This window comes from Lactuca virosa, chromosome 9, assembly GCF_052849685.1.
Source record: "Lactuca virosa cultivar CGN04683 chromosome 9, Lactuca_virosa_CGN04683_v6, whole genome shotgun sequence".
Lineage (NCBI taxonomy): Eukaryota > Viridiplantae > Streptophyta > Magnoliopsida > Asterales > Asteraceae > Lactuca > Lactuca virosa.
The window spans coordinates 203773006-203798772 of NC_136434.1; the positions used below are offsets into that span (position 1 = coordinate 203773006).

General features: G+C 38.1%; 1 protein-coding gene across 1 annotated transcript; it reads right to left on the minus strand.

Annotated features, from left to right (window-relative positions):
• Nucleotides 1–19990: 19990 nt before the first annotated feature.
• On the minus strand, nt 19991–22657 carry LOC145140211 (uncharacterized). Its single transcript, XM_079073779.1, has one exon. The coding sequence runs from the start codon at nt 22655–22657 to the stop codon at nt 19991–19993; it is 2667 nt and encodes an 888-aa protein (XP_078929905.1).
• Nucleotides 22658–25767: the final 3110 nt, after the last annotated feature.

Here is a 25767-nt window from a genome sequence, read left to right on the forward strand (position 1 = left end):
TCAAACCACCACCCACTGGCGATGAAACCAGATCATAGCTCAAACTAGCTGCAAAACCCAAGCCGATCATAATCATCGTCCTCTTCTTGAGTCTCGCGACTCGAATACCCGGCCTCGAGCAAAACCTCTGAGGCCTCAGGTCTGTACCAAACAACCCAAATCAATAACGCCACTGGGGCTCAAAACACTTACCAGGTCTATCCTCATGCCTGAGCAGCCACAACTAAAAGATTGACAGGAACAAAAACACTGCCACGAATCATGGTATCCAACCATGCTATCTTCCCCAACCATCCCTTAGAATCCCCGAAACCTTCCTTGATTCGAGTATGGATCCCGTGCTTCCAGTAGTATGGTCCAAATACTACCTTCCACATCTATCCATACTTTCCTTAAGAATCATATCGAGTCCTCTAAGTCCTAGTCATAAAATACTCCTGAAACCTGCTCAACAACGAAACAACCGCACTAAAATACTCCCTAGGCTATCTTAGGATTTATCCTCACCCCCTCTGCCATCAGCTACTGAAGAACCCTTACCAATGCCAGCTAACCACTTCATGAGTACAACTACATGCAACCAAGCTTAAATAATCCTTCGACTAAATGGCTCAGCCCTACAACGGTTGGACTCAAAAAAGAGCTGTGCAATAGGCCCGAGTCCATCATTATAAGATTATTTAACCTTCATAGCATGTAATTTTATCGTATTCATTTAATGGTTAACTCTCATGAACATGGGCCCCACAAAGCACAAAGCAAGCAACATTCAAGCAGAGAAGCCGACTGGCACTAAAACGCAATAAAATCAAACAGATCCTCAAACGAAATCCTCGATCTCAAACTCCCCGCACCAAGGGTGCACCTTTTCCCTGCTCTCACTCTCCCTATAGTGGCTAGTCATTCCTCACGCTAACCCGCTATACACTGCACCCACTCATGAAACTTCCACCAACCTTGCAGCACTCATGTATGCTAGCCATACATAACACTGGATCCTATAGATAGTCGAATATATCATCCTACCCTAAGCCCTTCATCAAACGAAAACAGGAAATAAGGCCAAATCAAACATTCTCGGGCTATAGAATCTTAGTTATGTACAACTATGATGCATACACTAAGCAACTACTGTAATGATGCCAGTTTCATATAAGGCGTGTCCCTAGGCTATCAGGCATCATATAATCAGGCAATCCTATCATGCAATTCCTGAAGATCCCTAGCCTATCGCTAGCATGCTGTTCTAACATATCACAATATCAAAGCAAGTGTGGTAATTTGGGGTTAACTTACTGGCTCCGACTGATCGTACACATCACATCCTTTTTTGGTTATTTTGAAAGCAACTTTGAAAATTATTTTTAAAACCCTTACTTTGAAAATCAGTTTTTTAAAACCTTTTTCCTTAGTTTGAGACTGGATTCACATGAGTGTTCCTCCCAAACCAAGGCTCTGATACCAACTTGTAACAATTTAAAATTTTCAACAAATTGAAACTTTTCAAAACAACCTGTTTGCTGAGAAAAGTGTTTACAAAAACATTGTCTCCAAAACATGATTTAAAATCAGAGTTTCGCAAGATCCAATTCGTTGTAAAACCAAGGATGTGTATGGTCACGCCTTTGCCTTGCCATGAATAATCTGAAGCACCTGAAACCATAAACAAAACCGTAAGCACAAAGCTTAGTGAGTTTCCCCAAAGTACCAACACACAAACAAATAGCACATATACAACAACAGCATGTACTGGGTCCACATCATAAAGACTGGATTACCCCCGAGCCCACAATATGATTGTGGCTTTCCTATCGGCCCCACAACTCATATATGGCCTTCTCTTGAGCCCTCAACATAAGTCTGGCTTACCCTCGGGGCCCACAACTTATGTATGGCTTGCTCCCAACCCAATCAGTCATCAGACTGGAATACTAATGTTCATCCCTTAGTACAAGTCTGAAATACCAACCAGTCCCCAACTCATATCTGGAATGCTACTGAGCCCTCAGTATGATTCTGACATGCCCTACCCGACCATCAACTTATATTTGCATTGCTATAATACCCTATATCCCTCAGTACGAGTTTAGCATACATACCGGGTCTTTAGCTTGTATCTAGAATGCACCTAAGCCCTCAATATGAGTCTGGCATGCCCTACCCGACCCTTAGCTCATATATTGAATGCTCTAGGGTTTGTTGGCTACAACATGAAGCAGTACAACCTCAACCCAACACAATATGCCTGACAGTTAACAAACATATATAGATAATCATGCAGACAGAATCACGGGTAGTCCTATTGATCTACCAGACTAGCATGCATATATATATTTCATACTCAGCATATCAACAATATCAGGTTATCCAACCAATAGGCCGACCTTGGTTCCTTATACCCGTAAGTACAGTGAGGAAAACTCACCTCACACTGCCGAATCATATAGACAATCCTTGGCTCCTGGCTGACAAATCCCCGAACCGCCAATATCAAGACAACACCCTACCAACAGCTGATCTCACGAATAATCTCTGACTGCAGATCCGCTAAAATCCATGCGCTATCAAATACCACAATGACAACCCATCTACATCCAACCCCTCACTCATACTATGAGTCCAAATTAGGGTAAAAGACCTTTTTACCATTCCTCAAACTTAGCCCAAAGCCAAGGCCCAACTAGATGAGCAATGGCCCAAAATCCAAAATAAACATCTAAGGCCCAAATATAGCCCAATTTTCCAAATTGGGCCCAATTCGTTTCGTGGGCCTTCACCCAAGAAGGTTCAACAAGACACAACAACCCTAGCATAAAAATCCAGATGCCCAAACCGGTCCATCACAACCAAGCCCAAAATGAAAGAGCCCAAGTCTGTCGAGTACGTGGGGCGTACTCAGCCTGTACGCTTAGCATACCGCATGGAAAGCTTGTACGCACAGTGTAAATACTTGCACACCCAACGTACTCAAACACCATAGCCATCTTTCCAATTTAGCACTTAATCCATTAAGACTTGGGTCCAAACTCAGATCTGACTTCTCCAATGTGGTTAATCATATAAAGTTGCCAACTTTATGTGCATGCCTAGCTAAATGATACTCTAGAGCTCCAAGGAGCTTAATACTTTACTTACATGCATGGAACCTAAAACCACCATAAAGTTTTCACCTTTATGCCCATGGAACCCATGATATATCCAGATCTACAATTTCAAGCTTCAAAAACGACTTTAACTCCCTCTCATCAACCAAAAGGGTCAAAATGAAGAAAAATGAACCAAGAACATGATCCATGAAATGAAAAGGCAAGGTTTGGACTTTAAACCTACCAAGCCACCAAAAGGAGATGCAAATGCTGGATCTTAAAGCTTTCCTTCAAAGAAAAAATGTTTAAGTTTCTCCTTCTTCTTCTAGATCCACAAAACCCTCCATAAAATCTCACAAGAGCTTCAAGATCACCAAAAATGGGCTAGGTGTCACGTACCAAGTTTTTGGAAAATTCCACGACCGTCTAGAGAACTCTGGCATGATCAAGTATACTCGGGAAGTCTTTGGAGAGATCAAGAATGCTCTACAAGTCCCTGGAAGATGCTAGAAGATTATAAATGTCCGTGGAATAAAGGAGAACGATTGAAAATAATCAAGAGGGCACTCGACGAAGCTACAACGACCCGGAAGACTTTGGAACGATCTAGAACATGCTAGCTCATACAAGAGCGATTTGGATAATGTCGGGACAACCTAGAGATTTCTAGAGCATCGTAGACAAGCATACCATATTCTAGAGTAATGTAAAGGCCATGTATATAATAAGAAGAGTCTAGATTAGTCAAGAATGATCGGGACCTAGAAACTTCCATTTGAGGAGGTGTAAGGTACCTATAAATAGGAAGGATGTCTTATTTGTAGGGATCATTGGGAAGTTGCCTTGTAATGTAGTCGAGTCTATCCTAACATTCCCCCTGTTGTTGAGGAGAAACGAAGGAAGTCCAACAGTTTTCGAAATAAATATGTTGAGAATGTAGCCACATTAGAATCTGAAGCAAACCTGTGTAAAGCAGCGATAGTCGGAGGAGTTGTTGCAAAGACGACACCATACACAGAGGCACCCAAACCATCGAAGTATGGAGGTAAACGCGACCGCAAAGAACTTTAAGAATTCTTTTGGTCGATGGAATGTTACTTCAATGCTAGCCGAGTGACAGACGACATTGAGAAAGGCTGTCCTTTATCTATGCGAAAGCGCAAATCTATGGTGGAGAAGGAAGCATGGAGACATTGAGAAAGGCTTATACACCATAGACACCTGGGAGGAGTTAAAGAGGCAACATAAAAGACAATTCTGCCCACATAATGCTGAAGACAGAGCGATGAAGAAACTTTGTGGGCTAAAGCATAGTGGATCCATCCGAGACTACATAGTCGAGTTCACGAGCTTGATGCTAGAGTTACCCAACATGCAAGAGAAAGAGAAACTTTTTTATTTCATGGATAGACTACAATCTTGGGCTTATAACGAGCTCAAGAGGAGAAATGTTAGAGACATCAATGAAGCTATCGCCGTGGCAGAATATAATGTAATTTTAAAGAGAAAGCACGGTTAAGAAGAATAGTGGGGGAGAACAAACTATGTCAGAACCGGAAGCAAAACAAGACACACCCCAAACTTTGAATACGAAAGGAAAAGCAATCGAAGAAAGGTACTGAAGAGAAGAACGGAATGAGATCAAGTGCTACTTGTATGATGGTCCTCAGTTGATCCGAGATTGTTCGAAGAAAAAGACATTTTATGCGATGGTGTTGCAAGAAGAAGAAGAAGAAGAAGAAGAAGAAGAAAAAGAAAAAGAAGCTCACATGAGTTCCATGCGACTTCTAAACTCTATGTAAAAAGACGAGAAAAATGAATTGAATGGGAGTGGTTCTAAGGTAGGAAGTCTCATTCTAGTCGAAGCCAAGGGGAATGGAGGAAATACCAAGGCGCTAATAGATTCAGGTGCGACTCACAACTTCCTTTCTGAAAACGAAGCAAATAGATTGGGGATCCACTACATGAAAGAAGAAGGCCACTTGAAGGTTGTTAATTCTCCATCCAATCCTATCCTAGGAGTTTCACATGGAGTACCCATGAAAATCGCAGAATAGGAAGGCACCATTGACTTGGTAGTCGTACCCATGGACGACTACAACATGGTATTCGGAATGGAATTCCTAGACGAAGTACGTCCATGGTCGTTCGAAAATGATAACACAATGCATATTACTAAAGGTACAATCATTCATATCGTACCTCTAGAAAGGATTAGAACAAGGTCTCGAACGCTATCGACTGTGAAGTTTAACAAAGACCTTAAAGAAGTCGTGAAGATACAGAACAATACCCTAAGTTGGAAGAAGGAACATAATTCACAAGCGACTAGTAATCATAATGATCGAATCAAGAAGTAAGTGAGACCAAACAACATAGTTCAAGGTATCGAGACATGCCGATGCAAGATGGGGTCGTGATCAACCTTGAGAATTGGTCCGATATTCCATGAGGCTACAAGAAGACCCAAAACAGGAAAGGAAGTAAGAACACAAGTGACACCTCACTTGAAAGATCGCTATACAAGAATACTTGATGTGGACGTCAAGAGTTTAAGTGGGAGAGGGTGTCACAGACCAAGTTTCTGGAAAATTCAACGACCGTCTAGAGAACTCTGGCATGATCAAGTATACTCGAGAAGTCTATGGAGAGATCAAGAATGCTCTATGAAACCCTGGAAGATGCTAGAAGATTATAGATGTCTGTTAGAGATGCACAAAACACGAATCCGATCCGATCTGGATCCGAATCCGATCCGGTTTCACTTACGTCATCAACAATCCAATCCGGTCAAAATTCTGATTCGGATCCTGCCAAAATCCGATCCGGTTCCAACCAAAATCTGAATCCGATTCTAATCCAATTTGAAACCGGTTTAAACCGATTTTAGTGGGTTTTAAGCGGATTTCGGGGTAGACTTGGATCCAGTTTTTAGCGAATCTGTTTTACGATCCGATATCAAATCCGATTTGGAATATAGGATTACGATCCGATTGAAAATCCGGTTTTAAATCCGATCCAATCTGGTTTGGTCAAAACAAGTTTTGACCCAATCCGGTTTCGCATTGGATCCAGTTTTGAATAGTGAAACCGGTTTTTTTGTGCATCTCTAATGTCCATGGAGCAAAGGAGAACGATCTGGAATAATCAAGTGGGCACTATATGAAGCTAACCCGAAAGACTTTGGAACGATCTAGACCATGCTAGATCATACAAGAGCGATTTGGATAATGTCGGGACGACCTAGAGATTTCTAGAGCATCGTAGACAAGTATACCATATTCTAGAGACTTGTAAAGGTCATGTATATAATAAGAAGAGTCTAGATTTGTCAATAATGATCTGGACCTAGAAACGGATGGGTTTTAAGCACTATAACAATCCTATGGTGCACATACAACCCTAATGCTTTGGATCTAAGTTTTCTCAAGTTATACATGCAATTTCATTTTTATCCAAATCATGTACCCTAGCTAGCATGTAATTGGAGATATACAACATAAAAACTAGTTAGATGAATACCTCTTTGTTGTAGCTTGTAGTTCTTGGCCTTTCAAGAGCTTAGTACCTCAAATGTGATACCTCTAATAAGTCACAAACACAATAAGCAAATGGAGGATAACGAGAGAGAGGCCAGTAGGCACCAAAAACGGCTAGGGTTTCATCATAGAAATCATGGCCTATTTTAGGGTGCTTGGGGGTTACTTTTATAGTGTGAAATTCCTAGGGTTTAATCTTGTAAACCCTAATTCACCATGGACTCTTCACATTTGACAGGCCCTTTGGACTAACTCTTCATGGACTCTTATATAGTCTTAGTCCATCCTAACCAACATGGATCATTAGTCCAAACTATATTACTGATTTACTTAATCAGTCCCCGTAAATTTAATCAGTCTCTTTTGATCACTAAATTAATTCCAAATTAATTCGTGATCAATACCAGTTAAATAATATGATTTCTCAATTAATATATTATTCTTATAATATATTAATAAATCACAAATAACCTCTTTCTCAAATATCCATCCTATCAAATTGCTCTGGTGAAGGCAACCCAAAAGGACCATGCTACTATCGGGTCATGTACATACCAATTATAGTTATGGGCATAAACACCTAATCCAACAGAAACTTCCATTTGAGGAGGTGTAAGGTACCTATAAATAGGAAGGATGTCTCATTTGTAGGGATCATTTAGAAGTTGCCTTGTAAAGTAGCAAAGTCTATAATAGAAGCTTTCTTTCTTACATTGTAGCATTCCTTATCGCATCTCTCATTGTCCTAGTCATTAGTACATCGTAAGTAAGTGTTCCAAGCCTGACTTAGTCGAAGAAACACTAAGTGGCACACGGTGATTGAGTCGTCCCGAGACATAGGGGTCGAATTAGGGTTTTTTGAGCATGGAGGCTGGCTTAGAAATGATCTAAAGAGCCTATTATAAAGCTCATAAAGGGAATAACAAAAAAATTAGGGTTTTTCTCACTTACCCTCATATACCCAGCATACTCCTTGTACGCCCAGCGTACAAGGCCTCGCACTCCCGCATCACCCGTCACAGTACGCCCAACATACACCACTTTATGCTAAGCGTATTGGCCTCCACAACAATACACCCCATGTACTCCCTTGGTACTCCCCGCGTATTAGGGTTCCCTCTAAAACCCTAAACACTCTGAAGGCCATAACTTCCTCGATCTAAGTCCGTTTCCGACAAAGTTTATATCCACGGAAAGGTGAAGAGAAGAACTACACTTCTAGTAACCCATCATAGACTTAAAACTCCCCGAATCAAGCAAAAAATTCATAAAGTACTAAGATAACAAATTACAATAATGCCCTTGGGCTTCGAAACACCATCAAACATTCGGGTCACTTAAACATTAACACCCTTATCCAAAAAGGGCCAAAACCTTTCTTCCCCAAGATCCCAAGCCTTATGATACCTAATGATCGGGCCATAGCCCCGGATAATGAAGCGATTTGAAACCGGGTGTTACAAGAAGAGGGTGGATGATCAGAACTGAACTTTCCTTTGGGGCCACTACTGGATGACCCTGCATGGGACTTTCCTTTCCAATTTAGTTTGGGAGGACCTTTCGTATTTTTAACCTTTCCTTGTCAAATGGCTAGGACGGGAGCACTATTAGGAGTGGAGGCAATACCTTTTCCCTTCATTCCTGCTTCAACTGTCTATAAAAGATTATGCAATTGAGCCAGGGTAGTCTCACTGTTGTTGAGATGATAGGTCAGAATGAAATGATCATAACAACTAGGTAACAAGTTTAGGACTATGTCAATAGCCAAATCCTCATCAAAATTCACATTCAGCCTAACAAGGCGATCCATGTAACGTTGCATCCTTTGCACTTAGGCACAAACAGATTCTACCTCTTCATCTTGCACGCCATGAGGGACTTGACCACTTCGTACTTTTCTTGACGAGTTCTCTTATGGTACTTTTCCACAAAGTCCTTGTTTATCTCATAGGACCAGTAATCCTCATAAAATCTTTACAACTCATACGCCATGGTGGTTACCATGATGCAAACAACTTTTGTTGCATCATCGTAGTGTTTCTTGTAGGAGGCTATTTTTTCAGGAGTGACCTTCTATTCGTCAATCTCATTGAGTTCTTTTTCGAGAACATATTCTTTGTTGTCAAATAAAAGGGCCATTTTGATATTCTGCATCCAATCATTGTATTTGGAACCATCCAATATAACTTTGGAGAAGATGGAAAGCAAGGTGAAGTTATGGTGGTTCGAGAAGGAGGAACCAGAAGCATCAGTTGGAGTAGACATCTGTAAAAGGAAGATAGTTTTAGTTAGATAAGAATAATCCTTATTATAATAACCCAAAATAAAATATTAAGGCTAGGATCCAACTATATAATTCACAACTTAGAAAAGAGATGTCGTAATCTAATTATAAATTTTATAAAGGTACGTAAATGACGATTTACCAATTCCACCAAAAGAAAATGAAATTTGAAAGAAATTAAGTTAAGTGAAATTTCTAGATCTTTTGAGATTCATTGATACTATTCAATGGTATGTTTAATATCAGATTATGCTCTTCTATTTGTGACTGGGATGCCGAGGATCACAAACAAGATGTGAATAACTATGTAAATGTGTTTGTAACCTCATTGTCATTTATCATCTCTATTGATGTGCTGGTAAACCACACACACTCATCAACAATGATAATTTATGAGATACGCATTAGAACTCTTTATTAGTCCCTATTAGTGTGCTGGTTAACCACACATGCTCCACTAACGATGTATAAAGTGTAATGTGCAATTTCATTGGTTAGCAGAAAAATTTACATTCTTCTAAAGTAACTAAGATTAAGATTTTTAATAAAAGGTTTAGTAACTTTTAACAGCATTATACTTTTAATGAGAATTAATGTCCTATCAAATTTGTTTGGCTAACGACCCTCCGCCATACAAGAGAGTGGTGGGTAAGAGTGTATACCTAATGACGGTCATTTTAAAGGCCGCTTCCTTAAACTCCTCTTATAGTATGGCTTCATGAATGAGGCGTACTAGCGATTTGATTGACTTATTCTTATACATATAGTAATAATTAAGCTTTGAATTTTACATATAGTATAAGGTGTATTTTAAACTTTTCAAAATACTAGGGTTCATACTTTTAATTTCGAAATTAATATTCAAATATTCAAAATAAATTAATAATGATTTAATTATTAACAATTAACTAAATTAAATCAATTAAGGGTTATCTAATTAAATTAATCAAATAATTTAATCCTAATCCTTACCCTCTAAATTTTGAAAATTAGGGTAAAGAATTCCAATTTTATAATTATCCCTTTTAAACAAATTAAACTAACAATTATCAAATATGGAAACCCTATAAGCCTACCATTTTTGAAATTACTTGGGGAGGAAGGCTAGGGTTTCAAAACTCTAGTCCTTAATTTCAAAATCCAAGGGGGTGGAGGCTAGGATTTCCAAAAACCTAACCCTAGTCGAAATTTGGCTTCTTAGGGTTTATATTCAATAAACACTAATTTGATATATTTTTCTATTTTAGTTATTCAACAGAAAACAAACCAAACACTTTGATACCACTGATGGTATTTAGGTAAACAAACAAAAATAAAACCCTTAAGTTTGCATGCAACCTAAATATGATCTATGTTTTCTCTATTGAACCTATAAATAAGAACATCAAAAAGAAACCTGCAAACCCTAGGCTATTTTCAAAATCATTAGAGGGTTTTAGGAATACATACCTTTTAATTGTTACAGTAAACAATCAGAATTCTTCTTTGTTGATCTCTTGGAAGCAAGCACCACAAGTGTCATGCCTCTAATGGAATCACACCCAAACTAGAAAGAGAATGAATTAGGAGAGAGGAGGTAATTTCATCACAGGCTTGTGGAGGGAAAGCATGGACGAAATCAAGGGGTAGGGGACTCCTTATATAGTTGAGGAAATTTGGTGCCAAAGTTAGGGTTAAAATGATATGCCCTAGATCCTTTAGTTGGTGACCAAGCAGCCCAATCCTCTTGTCTTAGGAGCCTTGGACGAAATCTCCTAGGGTTTCCCTAGAGATTTTCATCCACCTCTTCCAAGGGGTTCTAGAGCCTTCCTTTCTAAACTATTAATAAATAACAAAACAGTCCCTGTACTTTTAATTAATTCAATTAATCCCAAAATTAATTTCAATTAATTTCTGATTAATTATTAATTAAATAATATGATTGCTAATTAATATATTAATTTTCATAACACATTAATGAACCATTTATTTAATTTATTATTCACATAATAGATTAATCTCTCTCTAAAATCATTCTGTCCAATTGCTAGGTTGGAGGGCAACCGAAAAGGACTGAGCTACTATGAATTCAAGTATATACCAACTATAGTTATGGGCTTAGACACCTAATCCAAAAGGATATTAGCTGTTTATTGACAGACTTCAAACCGATTGTTACTGCTAGTAGGGAAAGAGCAATAGTGAACCATCACTCCAGAGTGTGGGTGATGAATTGATCGTATGGATTTGTTCAGATGCCCAGATGGTCAAGAGGATTTAAATGGACTTCGTTAAAAAATTTACGAGTGCATCGATTTCTTTTTCGGCAAGTGGGTAGGTAGATTGGTGATCCGTTCATTTCAATCGAGGGATTATAGTTATTTGTCACCAGCTGAAGTGGCTCAAGGATTTGGAATTGTGCGACGGTAAGTACTTTGGGTAGCAAAGCATTTAAGCTGGTATGGGGTGTGAGTACCCTAACTTGTATGGTCTTGAAATCCGAGTTCCATCAGTGGACGTCACAGTTACATGTTGTATTCACTTCATTCATGATCTTATTAATTGTGTTTATGATTGTATGCTTGTGTGTGAGACGATATGTATGGTTTATCTAAGTCTCCACATAGACATTTTATCCTGAGAATCCTCATATACCATTTTGCATACTGAGGGTCGTGTTTAGGGGATTTTGTATGAGTCATTTTTGGATTTAGATATGGGAGGCATCAATCATCATCAGAAGAAGCTTAAAGTAAGAAAAGATCAGCATTAGATTTGATCTCTGGTGTTATCAACAGGAATTCAAGAAACCCGCGAGGTGGGCATGTCGGGTTTGGATGCATGATATGTAGGGCTTCTTCATGATTTCGAGGCAATGAGGAATTCGTTTGATCATGGGTGTAAGATCGGTAGTTGTCAAGTTCATACCTTCATATTATGGTCAGTTACAGGTTCGCATAGGAATTTCTCTAAGTACAAGTAGGTCGTGGAATCGGTTGGGTACCCGTTTCGATATTTGAGATGTTGTTCTTTGTTACCCGATAAGTCGTCGAGGACTTGTGGTGGATTCAATGGGATGTACTTGGGATTGTGAGCTCATTAAGATTTCGGGAAGTATTCATCTAGTTTTGGAATGCGTGTAATCGCTAAGATTCGCTAGTAATGGAATGCTAGTCCTTGTAATCTCAGGTTGTCGATAGTTGAATATATAAGGTTGTGAGATGGATTGGAAATCCATCAATCTTTAGTGGATTGGAATAGCATAATCGAATCCAAGTGGGGGAGAATCATTTGGTCTAAGGGTTTCATAAGAATGGATATTTAGGTTACCTTGCGCATCTGTAGTGACGTATGGTGGGTATGTGATCGGGAACAGGTTAAGGGTTGTGTTAGGGCCTCTCTGCATGTTCTTGTCTGATTAAGGCTTTGGGATTCGAAGCATAACCCAAACACTTGATTGGGGTAGAGTCAGATGTGGGTTCGACTCATGATAATTATGGTTGGTATGGCAAATGAGTGGTAAGACCATGGGTTGGGACCATGGCAGTATATACGTGTTGTAAGACTGCGGGGGTGGCCGTTGCATTCATTAGGTTGGAAGATAGTGATAGAAGTGTTTTAAGACTGTGGGGGTGGCCGTATCATTCACTAGGTTAGTAGATAGTGATAGAAGTGTTGTAAGACTGCGGAGGTGGCTGTAGCATTCACTAGGTTGGCAGATAGTGATATAAGTGTTGTAAGACTTCGGGGGTAGTCGTAGCATTCAATAGGTTGGCATATAGTGATAGAAGCGATGTAAGACTGCGGGGGTGGTTGTAGTATTCACTAGGTTGACAGATAGTGATAGAAGTGTTGTAAGACTACAGGGGTGGCCGTAGCATTCACTTGGTTGGCAGGTAGTGTGGTGGTGCTGTAAGAGTGCAGGGTAGCCCGTAGCATTCACCTGGTCCTTCAACAACTTTGAGAGCATGGTGAATCTATGATTTGGCTCATAATTTCCTCTAGGTAGGATTAGACCATGGCAAGGCAGGTCGTGAGACTGTAGGAAGGCCACAACATCCATGGAATTAAGGAAGGTTGGGGGCCATATGAATTCGGTTGTGAAGTAAGACTACAGTTGGGCATGTAACGTTCATTTCTAGCAAAATGGTTTGTTACATTGGTGTCATGGTTGGTTATGTTATCCTTGGTTGGATCAGGAGGGCTTTAGGAGCCACTATGGCAGGCAAGCTAGGCCAGGTCTTGCCAGATGGACCCTCGTTCAGGAGTCGTGAAGTGTGATTGTGTGAGGCTATCAACCTCAGCAACCGGTTAGGAATCCGATATATCGGTTAATTGGTAGGTAAGTACGAGACCATGCAGGGAAGTCTCGGTTGCATCAGAAGTGTAATTGTGGGATGACAAGATGAGCCTGAGATGGTACCAATGATTGAGATTCATGTTAGGAGTCGCCTTGTTACCAAGTGAAAAGTTTTTGACAACAATGAATGGTCTGGGATTCTGTATCCCAGTGGAAACAACAAGATATTACAGGGTTAGAAGGGTTTATGCTTAGTTTGGGTTGAGAAGTGGAGTCGATTTGGCGGTGATTCTGAATGGTATGTATGTCGGGAAGTCAGAAAAGGTTTTGAGATTTGGATTTCGGGAATAGTAGTTATGGCTATTCTTCATTGGTTAACACTAGTGGGGTAAGGATCCGTTCTTCGTTAGGGTATAAGAGCCCTACTAAGGTTGAGTTCGGTTATAGTTTTGGAAGGTTGTTGTATGTCTGAGTCGACTTCTCAGTCCGTGTCATGGGCGTGGCTGTATCGTCCAGGTTGGATGGTGTAGCTAGAAGGAAATAAGGAGCAATTTCGAGGACAAAGTCAAATCTAAGTGGGAGAGAGTTGTAACGCCCGAATTCTCTAGATACATTTCGCTGTTGATTGTGATTTTTTTGCCGATGGCCATGGTGTGGTTGAGGAACCACCACGACATGGCGAGGTCGAATTCAGTCGCGTGAATTTTGGACCACCACGGTGTGGTGTAGGTCACCACGGCGTGTCAACTGATCAGGCCTAAGCCCATGCCTATTTTAGGGTTCCCTTCGTATTTAAACCTATTGAAACCCAGTTTCGGGTTCATCCTCAACCTCCAAACCCTCTTTAACCTCAGAAACCCTAACCCTAGCCTCCATTAAAGTTGTGAGCTCATGTTTGGTGCTTTTGGAGATTTTTGAAGGAGAAGGAATCATTTGGTGAGGAGTATCATCTTGCAAGCAGAAAATTCATCTTATAGCTTCTCTTCTGGACTTGGGTGACTGTTCAAGACTAAATGTTTTCTAACTAGGTTGTTAGATCTTGGATTTTGGTCCATTTTCGACATGATTTGTGGGTTTTGAAAGGTTAGATCTCATAAAGTTTGTAACTTTAAGAATCTCCAGGCCATTTGGAGCATTTGAATCTTTGGATCTGAAGTGGACTTGAGTTTTGAGGCCATACATGGAAACTTGGCCCTTTTTGCCATTATTTTGCCCTAAAAATGGAAAGGACATGCATTGGACATGCATGTCCCTAAAGCTATGATTTTTTTGGTCCAGAAGGTGTATGAAACCTTCTAGAAACTTTAGAAAAGTATCCCTAAGTAATTAGTGCTTAATGAGAATCTTGATGCATTAAGTCAAAAGGGCTTCTAGCCCAGTGGTATCCAGTGTTGCCCTCCTTCCTTGAGGTCGAGGGTTCAAGTCCTACTGTGGAAATAGGTGAAATAATTTAGGAGTAGTTTAGTATATATTTGTATTTTCCGTTCAAAAAAAAAAGATGAATTAAGTCACCATTAGTGATTGGGTTTGGGAGTTTGGCTTATGGGAGGTTTTGAGGGATAAAGTTGGAAACTTTATCCATCAAGACCATAGGAAGGTCTAGATCTGAGCTTTGGAGTTTTTGTAGTTGAAGGAAAAAGACTTAATGGTTTAGGCTGTTCATATACATCACCACGGTATGGTTAAGGTCACCAAGACATGGTGACTTGGTCTAGACCCGTCTGTTTTGGCGGTTTGCGACCACGACAAGACGAAGGAGGCCACGGTGTAGTGGCCAACTGGGTTGAATTTTGACCTTTGGTTTTAACATGGATTTTGACCAAATCTTGACCTAGGGGTATGTTGGGTATTTTGATATGTATTCTGAGTTTTGGTCGTTGTATTTATTGTAAAGGTGAGGTAGAGTTGATATTTGGAGCAGCGTGTGGCTGCAGCTATTTCGTCTGATAGTGAGATGAGTGTCCTCACTAGATCCATGGGTCAAAGGCACCAATATCGACCCATTACCTTTATATGTAGAATGCTAGTTGTTTTTGTGATATTTGCATTAAAGACCAGGATCTGACCCCTGACAATTGCATGGAAAACCAGGATCTGGCCCTCGACAATTGTATGAAAGACCAGGATCTGGCCCCTAGAAATTGTATGATAGACCAGGATTTGGCCCCTTAGCACTTGTATGTAAGACAAGGATTTGGCCCTCGGCATTGCAAGGAAAGACCATGATTTGGCCCATGGCAGAAAGTAACTGTAAGACTATGATTCGGTTCATAGCATTCATTATCTTGTATGTGTGGTATGTGGTATTTTGGGGAACTCACTATGCTTTGTGCTTACGTTTTTATGTTTATGGTTTCAGGTACTTCCGATTTGAAATGGAAGGGCCCGACGTGACTGCACAACATCCCCCAAAGTTTTCCGCATTGGCAAATTATGATCTTTACTCTGATGTTTAAATAATATACTCGCTTTAATTGGTTTTTGGAACAACTCTTTTGTATGGTTTAATGTTTTTAAAAAAATTTACTATGAATTTTTGGGACGTTATCAGTACTTATGAATGATTTCTTTAGGTTTTTCTCACTACATCTTATGGGGGACAATCATTGATGTGGTGTTTGGGGCTGTTGATGCTTATGTCCATCACAATCTCAACCGGTTGGTTGTGTAGGTCTTGTGGTTTAGCTTAGGTCTTGTGTTCTGAACGTCATAACTTCTTCATACGATATCAGATTTTAACGATCTTTATATCCATGTGTTCGTTTTTTGAGTCTACTAGAACTTTTGTTAAGATTACTGCCGTTAAAATGTAATATATTTTTACTTACGATCTATAAAAAAACATCCATCCATGCATTCATGAAAACGTATAGATATAAAGATCGTAAGTAAAAATATATTACTTTTAAAGGGAGTAATCTAAATGAAAGTTGTACTAGACTAAACTACGAACACATGGATATAAAGATCGTTAAAATCCAAGATCGTATGAAGAAGTTATGTCATTCAAAACACATGACCTAAGCAACCAAGTAGTCGAGATCGCGATGGACATAAGCATCAAAAGCCCCAAACACTTCATTAATGATTGTCCCATGTAAAATGTTGTGAGAAAAACCTAAAGAAATCATTCATAAGTACTGAATGAGTACAAAAACAAAAATGACTTATTTTACAACAAAAAAATATTAAGGACTAAATGTCTACTAAAATATTAAGGACTAAATGTGTACAAAGTGAGAAATATATTACCCTATTAAGTCATTTTTATCAGCTAACCTGGAGTAGCCGGTCATAAGGACTGAATGTGTACAGTTTAACAAGTTGAAGGGGTAAATATGGACGAAAAAAACTCAGTGACCAAATATGTACAAATCAAAAAATATATTACCCTTTTAAGTCTTTATCCCTAATAAGAATTTCTAGATTCCGTTATCTATTAGATTTAATAGGAGCCTAACATACGTGGGGGTTTCACAAATCAACAAGATAAAATAAAAATCATAGAGTTCCTTTTGGATCGAGAGTTCCAATCCAAAGACGAGTAGTAAACCTGCAATCACAAGATAGAAACTCATGATAACAGAGAACTTGAAAGTAGATAAGTGGAATCCAATACGATTTAAAAAATCGGAGGTGGAACCCTAAATCAACACCGATAAGCGTCAAATATTCCAAGGATCCACAATCGTAACCCTAGATTGGCACTCTTTGTGTTAGATATAAAAGATTCAAAAAAAGAAAACAAGAGACGAAGAAAGAACGATAAAATACCCTAACCTTGGGAACGACGTAAGTTGAAACACCACTATTCAACCAGAGAGGATAGTCGGAACAACCAGTTGCTTTGATACCATAAAATAAAATACAAACACAGTGATTCCCAACTTAAACAAATCTTTTATTAAGAACCTGTTTGATACATCAACAATATTATGTAACCTCACTACTGGGAAACATATACAAATACTCTCAAATATTCTCTCAAGCTATAAACTTGAATATACAACAAAAGTATATAGACCCTAGATTGAGAAGTTGAACCATACCAGAGAATATTAGAATTTTGGGTATAGAAAAGCTTGGAAATTCTAAGAATCGTCTTGAACACTTTCAGATTAAAGTATTTGGGTGGTACTCCCAATCTTCTTTAATTGGATAAGACTTAGAGAGAAAAGAACAGAGAGTGTTTTGTTGATATGATTTTTTATGTACCAGAAAATGAGACCAAAAACCAATTTTAAGATCTCTGTCGGAAAACTGTCATATAACAGTTTCAAACTGTCACAAACCACCAAAAACAATCATAAAAACGGGTATTTGGATAAAAGTCAAAACTAGATGGCTCTGCCCCTTGTACCCTGCCAGGGGCTACCGCCCCTTGGACCCCGCTCCCAGGGGCGCTGCCCCAGACCCCCATTCGTTTAGAGGCTTTGCCCCTAAATGACAGTGCACTTTGAAACTTGATCAAACTTAAACAAGTGTGTACTCCACACATTCCTTACTTGTTTAATATTTATCAAGATCACTTTTGGTCAACAAATGAATCCCATTACACTTAAATAACATTGATGATAACAAATCACCAATAAACCTCCCCCATTTAAGTGTAATCTTCATTAACTTAAAATAAAACATAAAAAGAAAAAACTGATGCATAAATGAACTGTCGTGAAGATTGAATTTCACATTAGTATATTATACAATCCAAATATTCGAATATCAGGGTGTCACTAAGGTTTAAACCCTTTCTATCCATAGTGAATACATGAAGATAATACACACAACAATTTACATTCTCATAATTTCTAACTTGACACTATATTTTACTAGCTTGTGTCCCATCCTTCAACAAACATATCAAAGTCAAGTCCTAACTTCTTGAAGCAGCTAAACTCCATGCTTATATAGGTAATCCTTTTATTCTTACACCTATAAAATGCAATTTTTCAGAAGAACTATTAAGAAATAAAATTTCAACCTCCTTTACTTGCAGTCCTGAACACATACCTTGGGATGATGATAGTAATGTGTTCCAATCTTCAAATATCAAGCTTTCAACATTGAACTCAACATCTAATATCACATTAGATAAGAATTGGGTATCTTAAAACGAAAGATTTTAGACGGACTTTAAACCCATCCTTATGGCCGCCTTGTGCACAAGATCTCTTGCTAACCCTTTGGTTAGATGATCGGCCAAATTCAACTGAGTTCTCACAAACTCCACAGATATCACACTAGTCATGATGAGCTCACGATAAAAATACCCTGGGAACAACGTAAGTTGAAACAACACCGTTCAACTAGAGAAGATAGTCAGAACAACCATCAAATAAAATATTAACACAGTGATTCCCAACTTAAACATATCTTTTATTAAGAACCTATTTGATACATCAACACTATTATGTAACCTCACTATTGGGAAAGATATATAAATACTCTCAAACATTTTCTCAAGCTATAAACTTGAATATACAACAAAACTATATAGACCCTAGATTAAGAAGATGAACCATACCAGAGAAGAGAAGAGATGAATGGTTCTATGTGTACGAAGATAGACTAGAAGAGAGAAGTGATGAATGGTTCTCTGTGTATGCGTCTCTCCATAGGTCTCTCTTTAGGCTTAGGGGATAGGAGGATTCCACGTGTGAAATGTTGATGTGGCATACATTTCCACTAGTGAACACCACCTTAGGTGCTAGTAGGTGTGATGTGGAGTGGAGTTTGCTAGGCTTGATTATGCTCAACATAAATCATCCTTTCCAAACAATCAAAAATCTAGCCAAAGAATGCATGTGTTTGTATATTAATATAAAAATAAAAATAAATAGATAAATAATATGGAGTGGTAATCATTTCCAAAGATAGTAGTATAGTAGTGAATATGTAGTGAAGATGAAGAGGTGCAAATGTAGCAACACTTTTCTTGTGGGGATGTAGTGACCATACATCTTGGTCATATATAGATCTAGAACAAATATCTCAACTTACACAATACCCCATATGTAACACGAAAGTTACGGAATCTACCACTTCTATTAATAACCAGCATAAGATAATTGTTAAGTTTATTTATTTTATGATAATTGTTAAGTTTGTTATCAAAATTTATATCATTTTCCAACATAATCGTGTACACTGGGGTTGCGTTTCTCTTTTATACATTTTTTGTAATAACACACGAAGAGTAGTATTGTATATGTCATTAGTCCGATACTTTGTAGGAACTACCCGTAATAACGAACTTGCAAAATGTATTAGTTTATCATAAATAGATTTGTTGTTCCTGACATGCTTCACCTTAATTGTTATTTTAACAAGTAAATCCGAGTGGGGATAGCATTTCTCTCCTGCATGTCAATGGAGTTTTGAAAAATCCAAACATCTCATAAATAGATAGAGAGGTAGGAATTTATTGAACGAACCGCACTCCTTCGTCGTATATGTCAGGAGTCCATTGATGAGAAGGGGTTGGGGAAAGCTTGAACCCAATTCCTACACTGATGAATATGAGCGCAATTGAAATTCCTGGGTTGTAATACATTTGTCGATCTAGTGACTAGTTTCTTTTGCAAACGGTTCGATAGTTTGATCTACGAATTGAGATCTAGAATTGACTAAAACCATAATAATGCATATATTATTGAGTATTTAGTAAGCAGAAAATGCAATAACATAGAATTGACTAAAACCATAATAATGCATATATTATTAAGTATTTTACAGTAAGTGGAAATTATACTCTGTCATGAATAGAAAAACTATTACAAACCTGGAAACTTTGATTGATCAATTACTCATTGCTTACCACAGGAACCCTTTCATACCCCACAGTCTCCCGGAATCTCTTTGGAAGCATAAATCGACCACCAAAACGTTGCTGCAAGAACACGATCACTGCAAACACAACACCTCCACAAGCAATGAAAACATCCCAAGAAGGTGAGTAGAAATCTGCTCTTGGATTTGCATACAGATAGAACCGATGAAACTGGCGACTTATGTTCTCTTGACCCCTATAAAGATCATACGCATGAGGTAGTAATCGAACAAAAGTGTTCCCTACGTAAAACAAATAAGACAAAGCATTCCCTTTTGAAATCTTAAACATGTTATGTACGATTTGTGGGAATAGGAATCCGTCTAGTGTTAACCCCGCATAAGACCTCAAATCACCCCAGATTGATCGGTTACTGGAGATTATGTAATCCTTGTTCTTCCAGTTTGTTAGAAACATCATCAATCCACCAACTATATAAACCGGTAAACATACCACCAGAGTCCATATCTCATGATTCCAATGACTCTTTCCGTTTCCGTTGTTATCACCATTCGCAAGTTTTTTAGTCCATGTCAACTGGAGGAGACGGAATTGCAAAATGAAAGCTACCATTGTCACTATCCTAACAATCACTTCATTCACTTCAAGCAATCCACCACTCCCCTCGAATTGAATGTTTTGAAGATAACGAGTGTTTGAAAACATTGCCTCAAAATTCAACACTAAAGGAACTATGTACCCAAGTGTAAGAATCAACATCATCAAAACTGAAATCAACTGACTCGTTTCGGGATTCTTTTTGATATGAAAGAGTTGAAGGACGATGAATAGACACGAAAGTGTCCGTGAAATCAAGTCCAATATGATTTCCAAATCCATTCTCCATATCGATTCCATGGCTTCGAGTTTAGTGTAAGCAAGAGAAACGACATTTAAACTGTCGAAATACAAAACATCTGTCTTTTCACGTAAGCTTTCTATGCTTCCCTTGATTAAAAAACTTCCATTATTCCCATTGGTACTCGGGAATTGGAATTGCACCAGAATCTCGCAATCGAAAGATTCATTTTTTGAGTTCTCGGATGAAGGTAGATTTCGACAACCAACCATACAAAGTCTTCCTGTTTCACTATCATAAAACCCCTCTGCCGATATCTCAACTCTACCATTCTTAGTTAACGATAACGACGGAATCCCGCTTTCCGATTCCGATGTTGAATTAGCAAACATTTGGAAGCTAATCTCATAGCTTATGTTCATCGGACTGGTGTTACTGGTGGCGGCCTGCCATGGACTAAAATTTGAATCCAAAGCTTCATACGAATTGTAGAACTGATTTCCGACAAAGATCGGAAAGGCATAACCCATGGAATTCATGTTTCTGTACTTAACAGACATGTCAAAAGTCATATCCCGACTATATCCCGACGGGTACACAACCCCTTCCCTTTTAGCAACATCTGCTCGAGGGCAAATTTGTCTTACTTTCTCCAATTTTGTAAACTCATACTTTGACCCGTAATTCTCGGAACTATGATCAAAGCTTTGAAACTTGATTGGTTTAAAGTACCCGACATCATCGACTTTCTTGGTTGACCAAATTTGACCTTCGGTGGTATGTGTGTTTTTGATTGACCGAACTTCAGGGAACCATAAGGTCAGCCTGACCGAACAATCTCCAACATGAGCACTTCCCAAAGGATCACTCTGATTCAAGATATGACAAGCTATAATGCAAAGCTCGTTTTTTGCTCCATTCCATGTTCCATCGCCAATTAACGTTACATTTGGGTTGAAAGATTGGTACCAACGGGCATAACTTGTGTTTTGAAATTCTACTAAAAAGCGCAACTTTTTTTCTTCCAATGAACACTGAAACCCATACAACGACAAAAAAGGGTACCCAATACCTTGATTTTCCAACCGGTAAATCTTGAATTGATACGCTAACTTTGAACATAAGTCTAAAGATTCCATCCTAGCGACTGAATGTTCGTTTCCGTTTGCCCCATTACAATCTTCATTGGCAACCAACGAATATTTGTATTTCAAAAGACCCACTTGAGGGAATCCCATCATTGAAATCGGCTCAAAGTAATCGGAATCTTGAGGCGAAGCTAAACTCGCCAAGATTCCACCGACTAAGCTAGTATTTATATTCATAAGCTTAGGTAAATTAAGCTTCAGAACAGCATCAAGTTTCAAACGTTTACCTTTTTTGGAAAACCAACGTGCGGATCCAACCATACAAAGCTTATTGGTGGAAACTGACAAGAACCCACCTAAGTTAAACACCAATGGAAGATAAGATCGTGAATGGTTAGATTGGAAATGGTATATATTTGATGAAGCGAAAGTTAATTGAGCTTGGGTTTTGTATGTGTTGGAGGTGTTTGTTTTGAAGATTTTATTTTTGGGTCTAAATTGGATAAATCTTTGTGCGAGTGAATCTTGGTCGAGAATGTTTTGAGCGCCGGTGTAATGACTGGTTAAGGTTTTGAGAGATGGGAATCGGGTGTATGTGATGCTGGTCGCAATGGCTTCGGGGACGACGGAATTGCAGTGATCGGAATAGGAGATTGTTTTAGTTGAGGAAAAGACTGTTGTAATAAGGATGAAGATGGTGATGGTGATGAACGGAATGGAAAGGATTTTTGATGGAAAGAGTGAAGGATTCATGGCTGGAATGAGTGATGGTTGATTGTGGATTATGCTTTGGTCTTATAGTGTGTTTAATACTTTAATTGGTCAATGGATTGTGGGGAGTGGGTCAAACTGACACCTTCCAAGAAAGAAACTACAATGGATTTTGATATAGTTTGGTTTTGATCTATGGTCGGTCAACTTTAACAGTCTTAACTGTTAAGTTGTCACAATGAATCGATGACCAGTTCATCAATAAATCATAAAAGCAAAGCACATTTAACCAAAACCAAAAACAAGCTTATAGTTGAAGCAAAATCAAAATCACAACTTAAATTCAAAAATTAAAAGCAAATTCAGGATATTAAGATATAGGAAAAAAAAAAAAAACTCTTTTAGGGACGATGAAACCAGTTGAAGTTTTGAAAGAACCCATTCATTGTTGTTTGCACGAAGGAATTATTTATTTGCTTTTTTGACAGAAAAGGTTTTCAAGATATGAGATATGAATTGTAAAGAGAGAATTGTAATGTAAGAGTTTGTGTATTTATCAGTGTACTCATTACAACAATGAAAGGAATCCATTTATAACAACTATACATGAGCTTACGTGTGGCCTTGTAAAGTTGAGATAAAGCAGCCTTGCTACCAACCTTCTATACTTTTCTGGATTTTCAAGTAGCATTCATTTATTAGAACATAATTGTACATTCTTAACAATTGGAGCACAAGCTGGTTTGACTCCACTTAGTCCTGCAATAGCAAGTATATCCAAAATGTATTTTCTTTGATTCACATATAGACCATTCTTGGTTTTTAGCGGTTCTTCACTTCATCAATTCTTTTCCCATTTGGACCTGTTATCAAAACATCATCTACATAAACCACCAAGGCAATAAAATCATCATTTTCACCTTTTGCAAATGAGCAATGATCATGTTTGTATCGCTTAAAAGCAAAAGTTATGAGCTTATTACAAAACTCAATGTGTCACTACATGTTTGCTTGCTTTAGACTATATAGAGATTTGTTTGATTTGCATACTTCCCCTTGTTTTGCCTTTGTGTAGCCTTGTGGGAGGGTCAAATATACTTCTTCATCTAAGTAACCATGGAGGAAAGCATTGTTTATGTCCAATTGATGTAAAGGTCAATTCTTTAAAGTGGACAATGAAAGTAGTATCCTTACTGTTATGATCTTTGCAGCTGCTTCCATGTATCATAATTTTCAAGAGCCTCAAGTTCTGTTTCCATTGCTTTCATCTATTCCATACTTTGACAAGCTTCATGATGAGAATTGGGTTCCTTTATCTTGGAAACAGACGTTAAGAAACTTTTATGACAATCTGTGAGTAATTCAGATTGTATGTATGGGAATGTAGGTGGATAATGGGGTGAAGAATAAGTTTTTGAACTTTGATTGTTATCTACTATGCAATGCATTATGTAATCTTGATGACAAACTGGTTTTGTTCTTGTTCTGGTATTGTTCTTGGGAGCATTATTTGATGAAGATGAAGAACTTTGTGATTGAGCTGAAGAGTGAGAAATATTATTGTTGGTATTGACTTGATCATCATCACCACTATCAACATGATCTGGATCATAATCATCTGAAGGTAAGAAATCATCTTCATGTGTTGTGAAAAACTCATCTTGAGAAGTATCATTAGAAGATGGAACAGAAGTATGATGATCTTCACATAAACTTCAACTCTGATATTAGGCATTAATAGCTTTATTGTATTTTCATCTTGCTTCTTTATAAATGGAAATGCTTCTTCATAGAATACAACATCTTTGGACATTATGATCTTTTTTCTTTGAGCTCATATAATTTGTAAGCCCTTTTCCCTGGATTATATGAAATAAAGCAACACATTATAGCCCTTAATTCAAATTTGGTTTTGTGAGGAATTACATTACTATCAAAGCATAAGCCTCCAAATACTTTGACATTTGAGTATGAAGGGTCTTTCTTGTAAAGTATTTGAAATGGAGTTTTCCATTGTAATAATGGAGTTGGAAGAAGATTTATAATGAATTTTTCCATAAGTTATAGCATGTGCCTAGAAAGTAATTGGCATATTTGATTATGAAAATAATGCCATAGCAAGTTGGAGTAGATGTTGGTGTTTTCTTTCAACTCTCCCATTTTGTTAGGGGCTTAAGGTGGGTGAAATGAGGCCAGAGTGCTTAAATACGAGACACACCCTAAATATTAGGGTTTCTTTAACTGGCAAGTACGCCCAGCGTACATTGATGTATGTCCAGCGTACACCATGTACGCATGGCGTACTCCGAAGGCTATAATTACAACAATGTTATTTGGGCTCCTTTGCACACTTTCTTAAACTTAGGGACCAAAATGCAACATAATAAAATTATAGGGTTGAAATTTGAAATATCTTATCAGCAGGATGTTACACTATCTCACATGACACTATTACGACCTCTCTTTTATTATTTCACACGACCGTTTACTACCCAGTCATATTGTAAAGTATCATAATATATATATATATATATATATATATATATATATATATATATATATAGTGTAATTAAGTAATAATTATATCAGGCTACACATATATGTTAAATACAGCAAGACAGCGTACATAGAATTTAAGCATTTAGAATATTTGTATCTATGTGTAAGTTGAAAGTAATTATTCACTCACTTGATAAAATTGGATGACTGACGATTTCGGTAGCGCTTCACTTCGTACTTTGAAAAGGTAGAGATTTTAGTGAAAACCGGGAAAAACGTGCGGACATGACTCTGAAATCAAAAGCTCCTATTTGTCGAACATCTCGACCCCTCAAAATCTTACTAAATACCCCTAAGAATCTTAAAAACTCGAACTCAAGAATTTGGGAGGTTTCCAAAGAGAATTTGATAGTTTTTGATCTATGGTCGGTCAACTTTAACAGTCTTTAACTGTTAAGTGGTCACAATGAGTCGATGACCAGTTCATCAGTAAATCATAAAAGCAAAGGTAATTTAACCAAAACTAAAAACAAGTTTACAGTTAAAGCAAAATCAAACTCACAACTTAAATTCAAAAATTAAACGCAAATTCAGGATATTAAGATATAGGAAACAAAACTCTTTTAGGGACGATGAAACCAGTTGGTGTTTTG

What these genes read in the sequence shown, in the direction of transcription:
- LOC145140211 (XM_079073779.1), bottom strand. Translation starts at nt 22,657, where the DNA reads ATGAATCCTTCACTCTTTCCATCAAAAATCCTTTCCATTCCGTTCATC.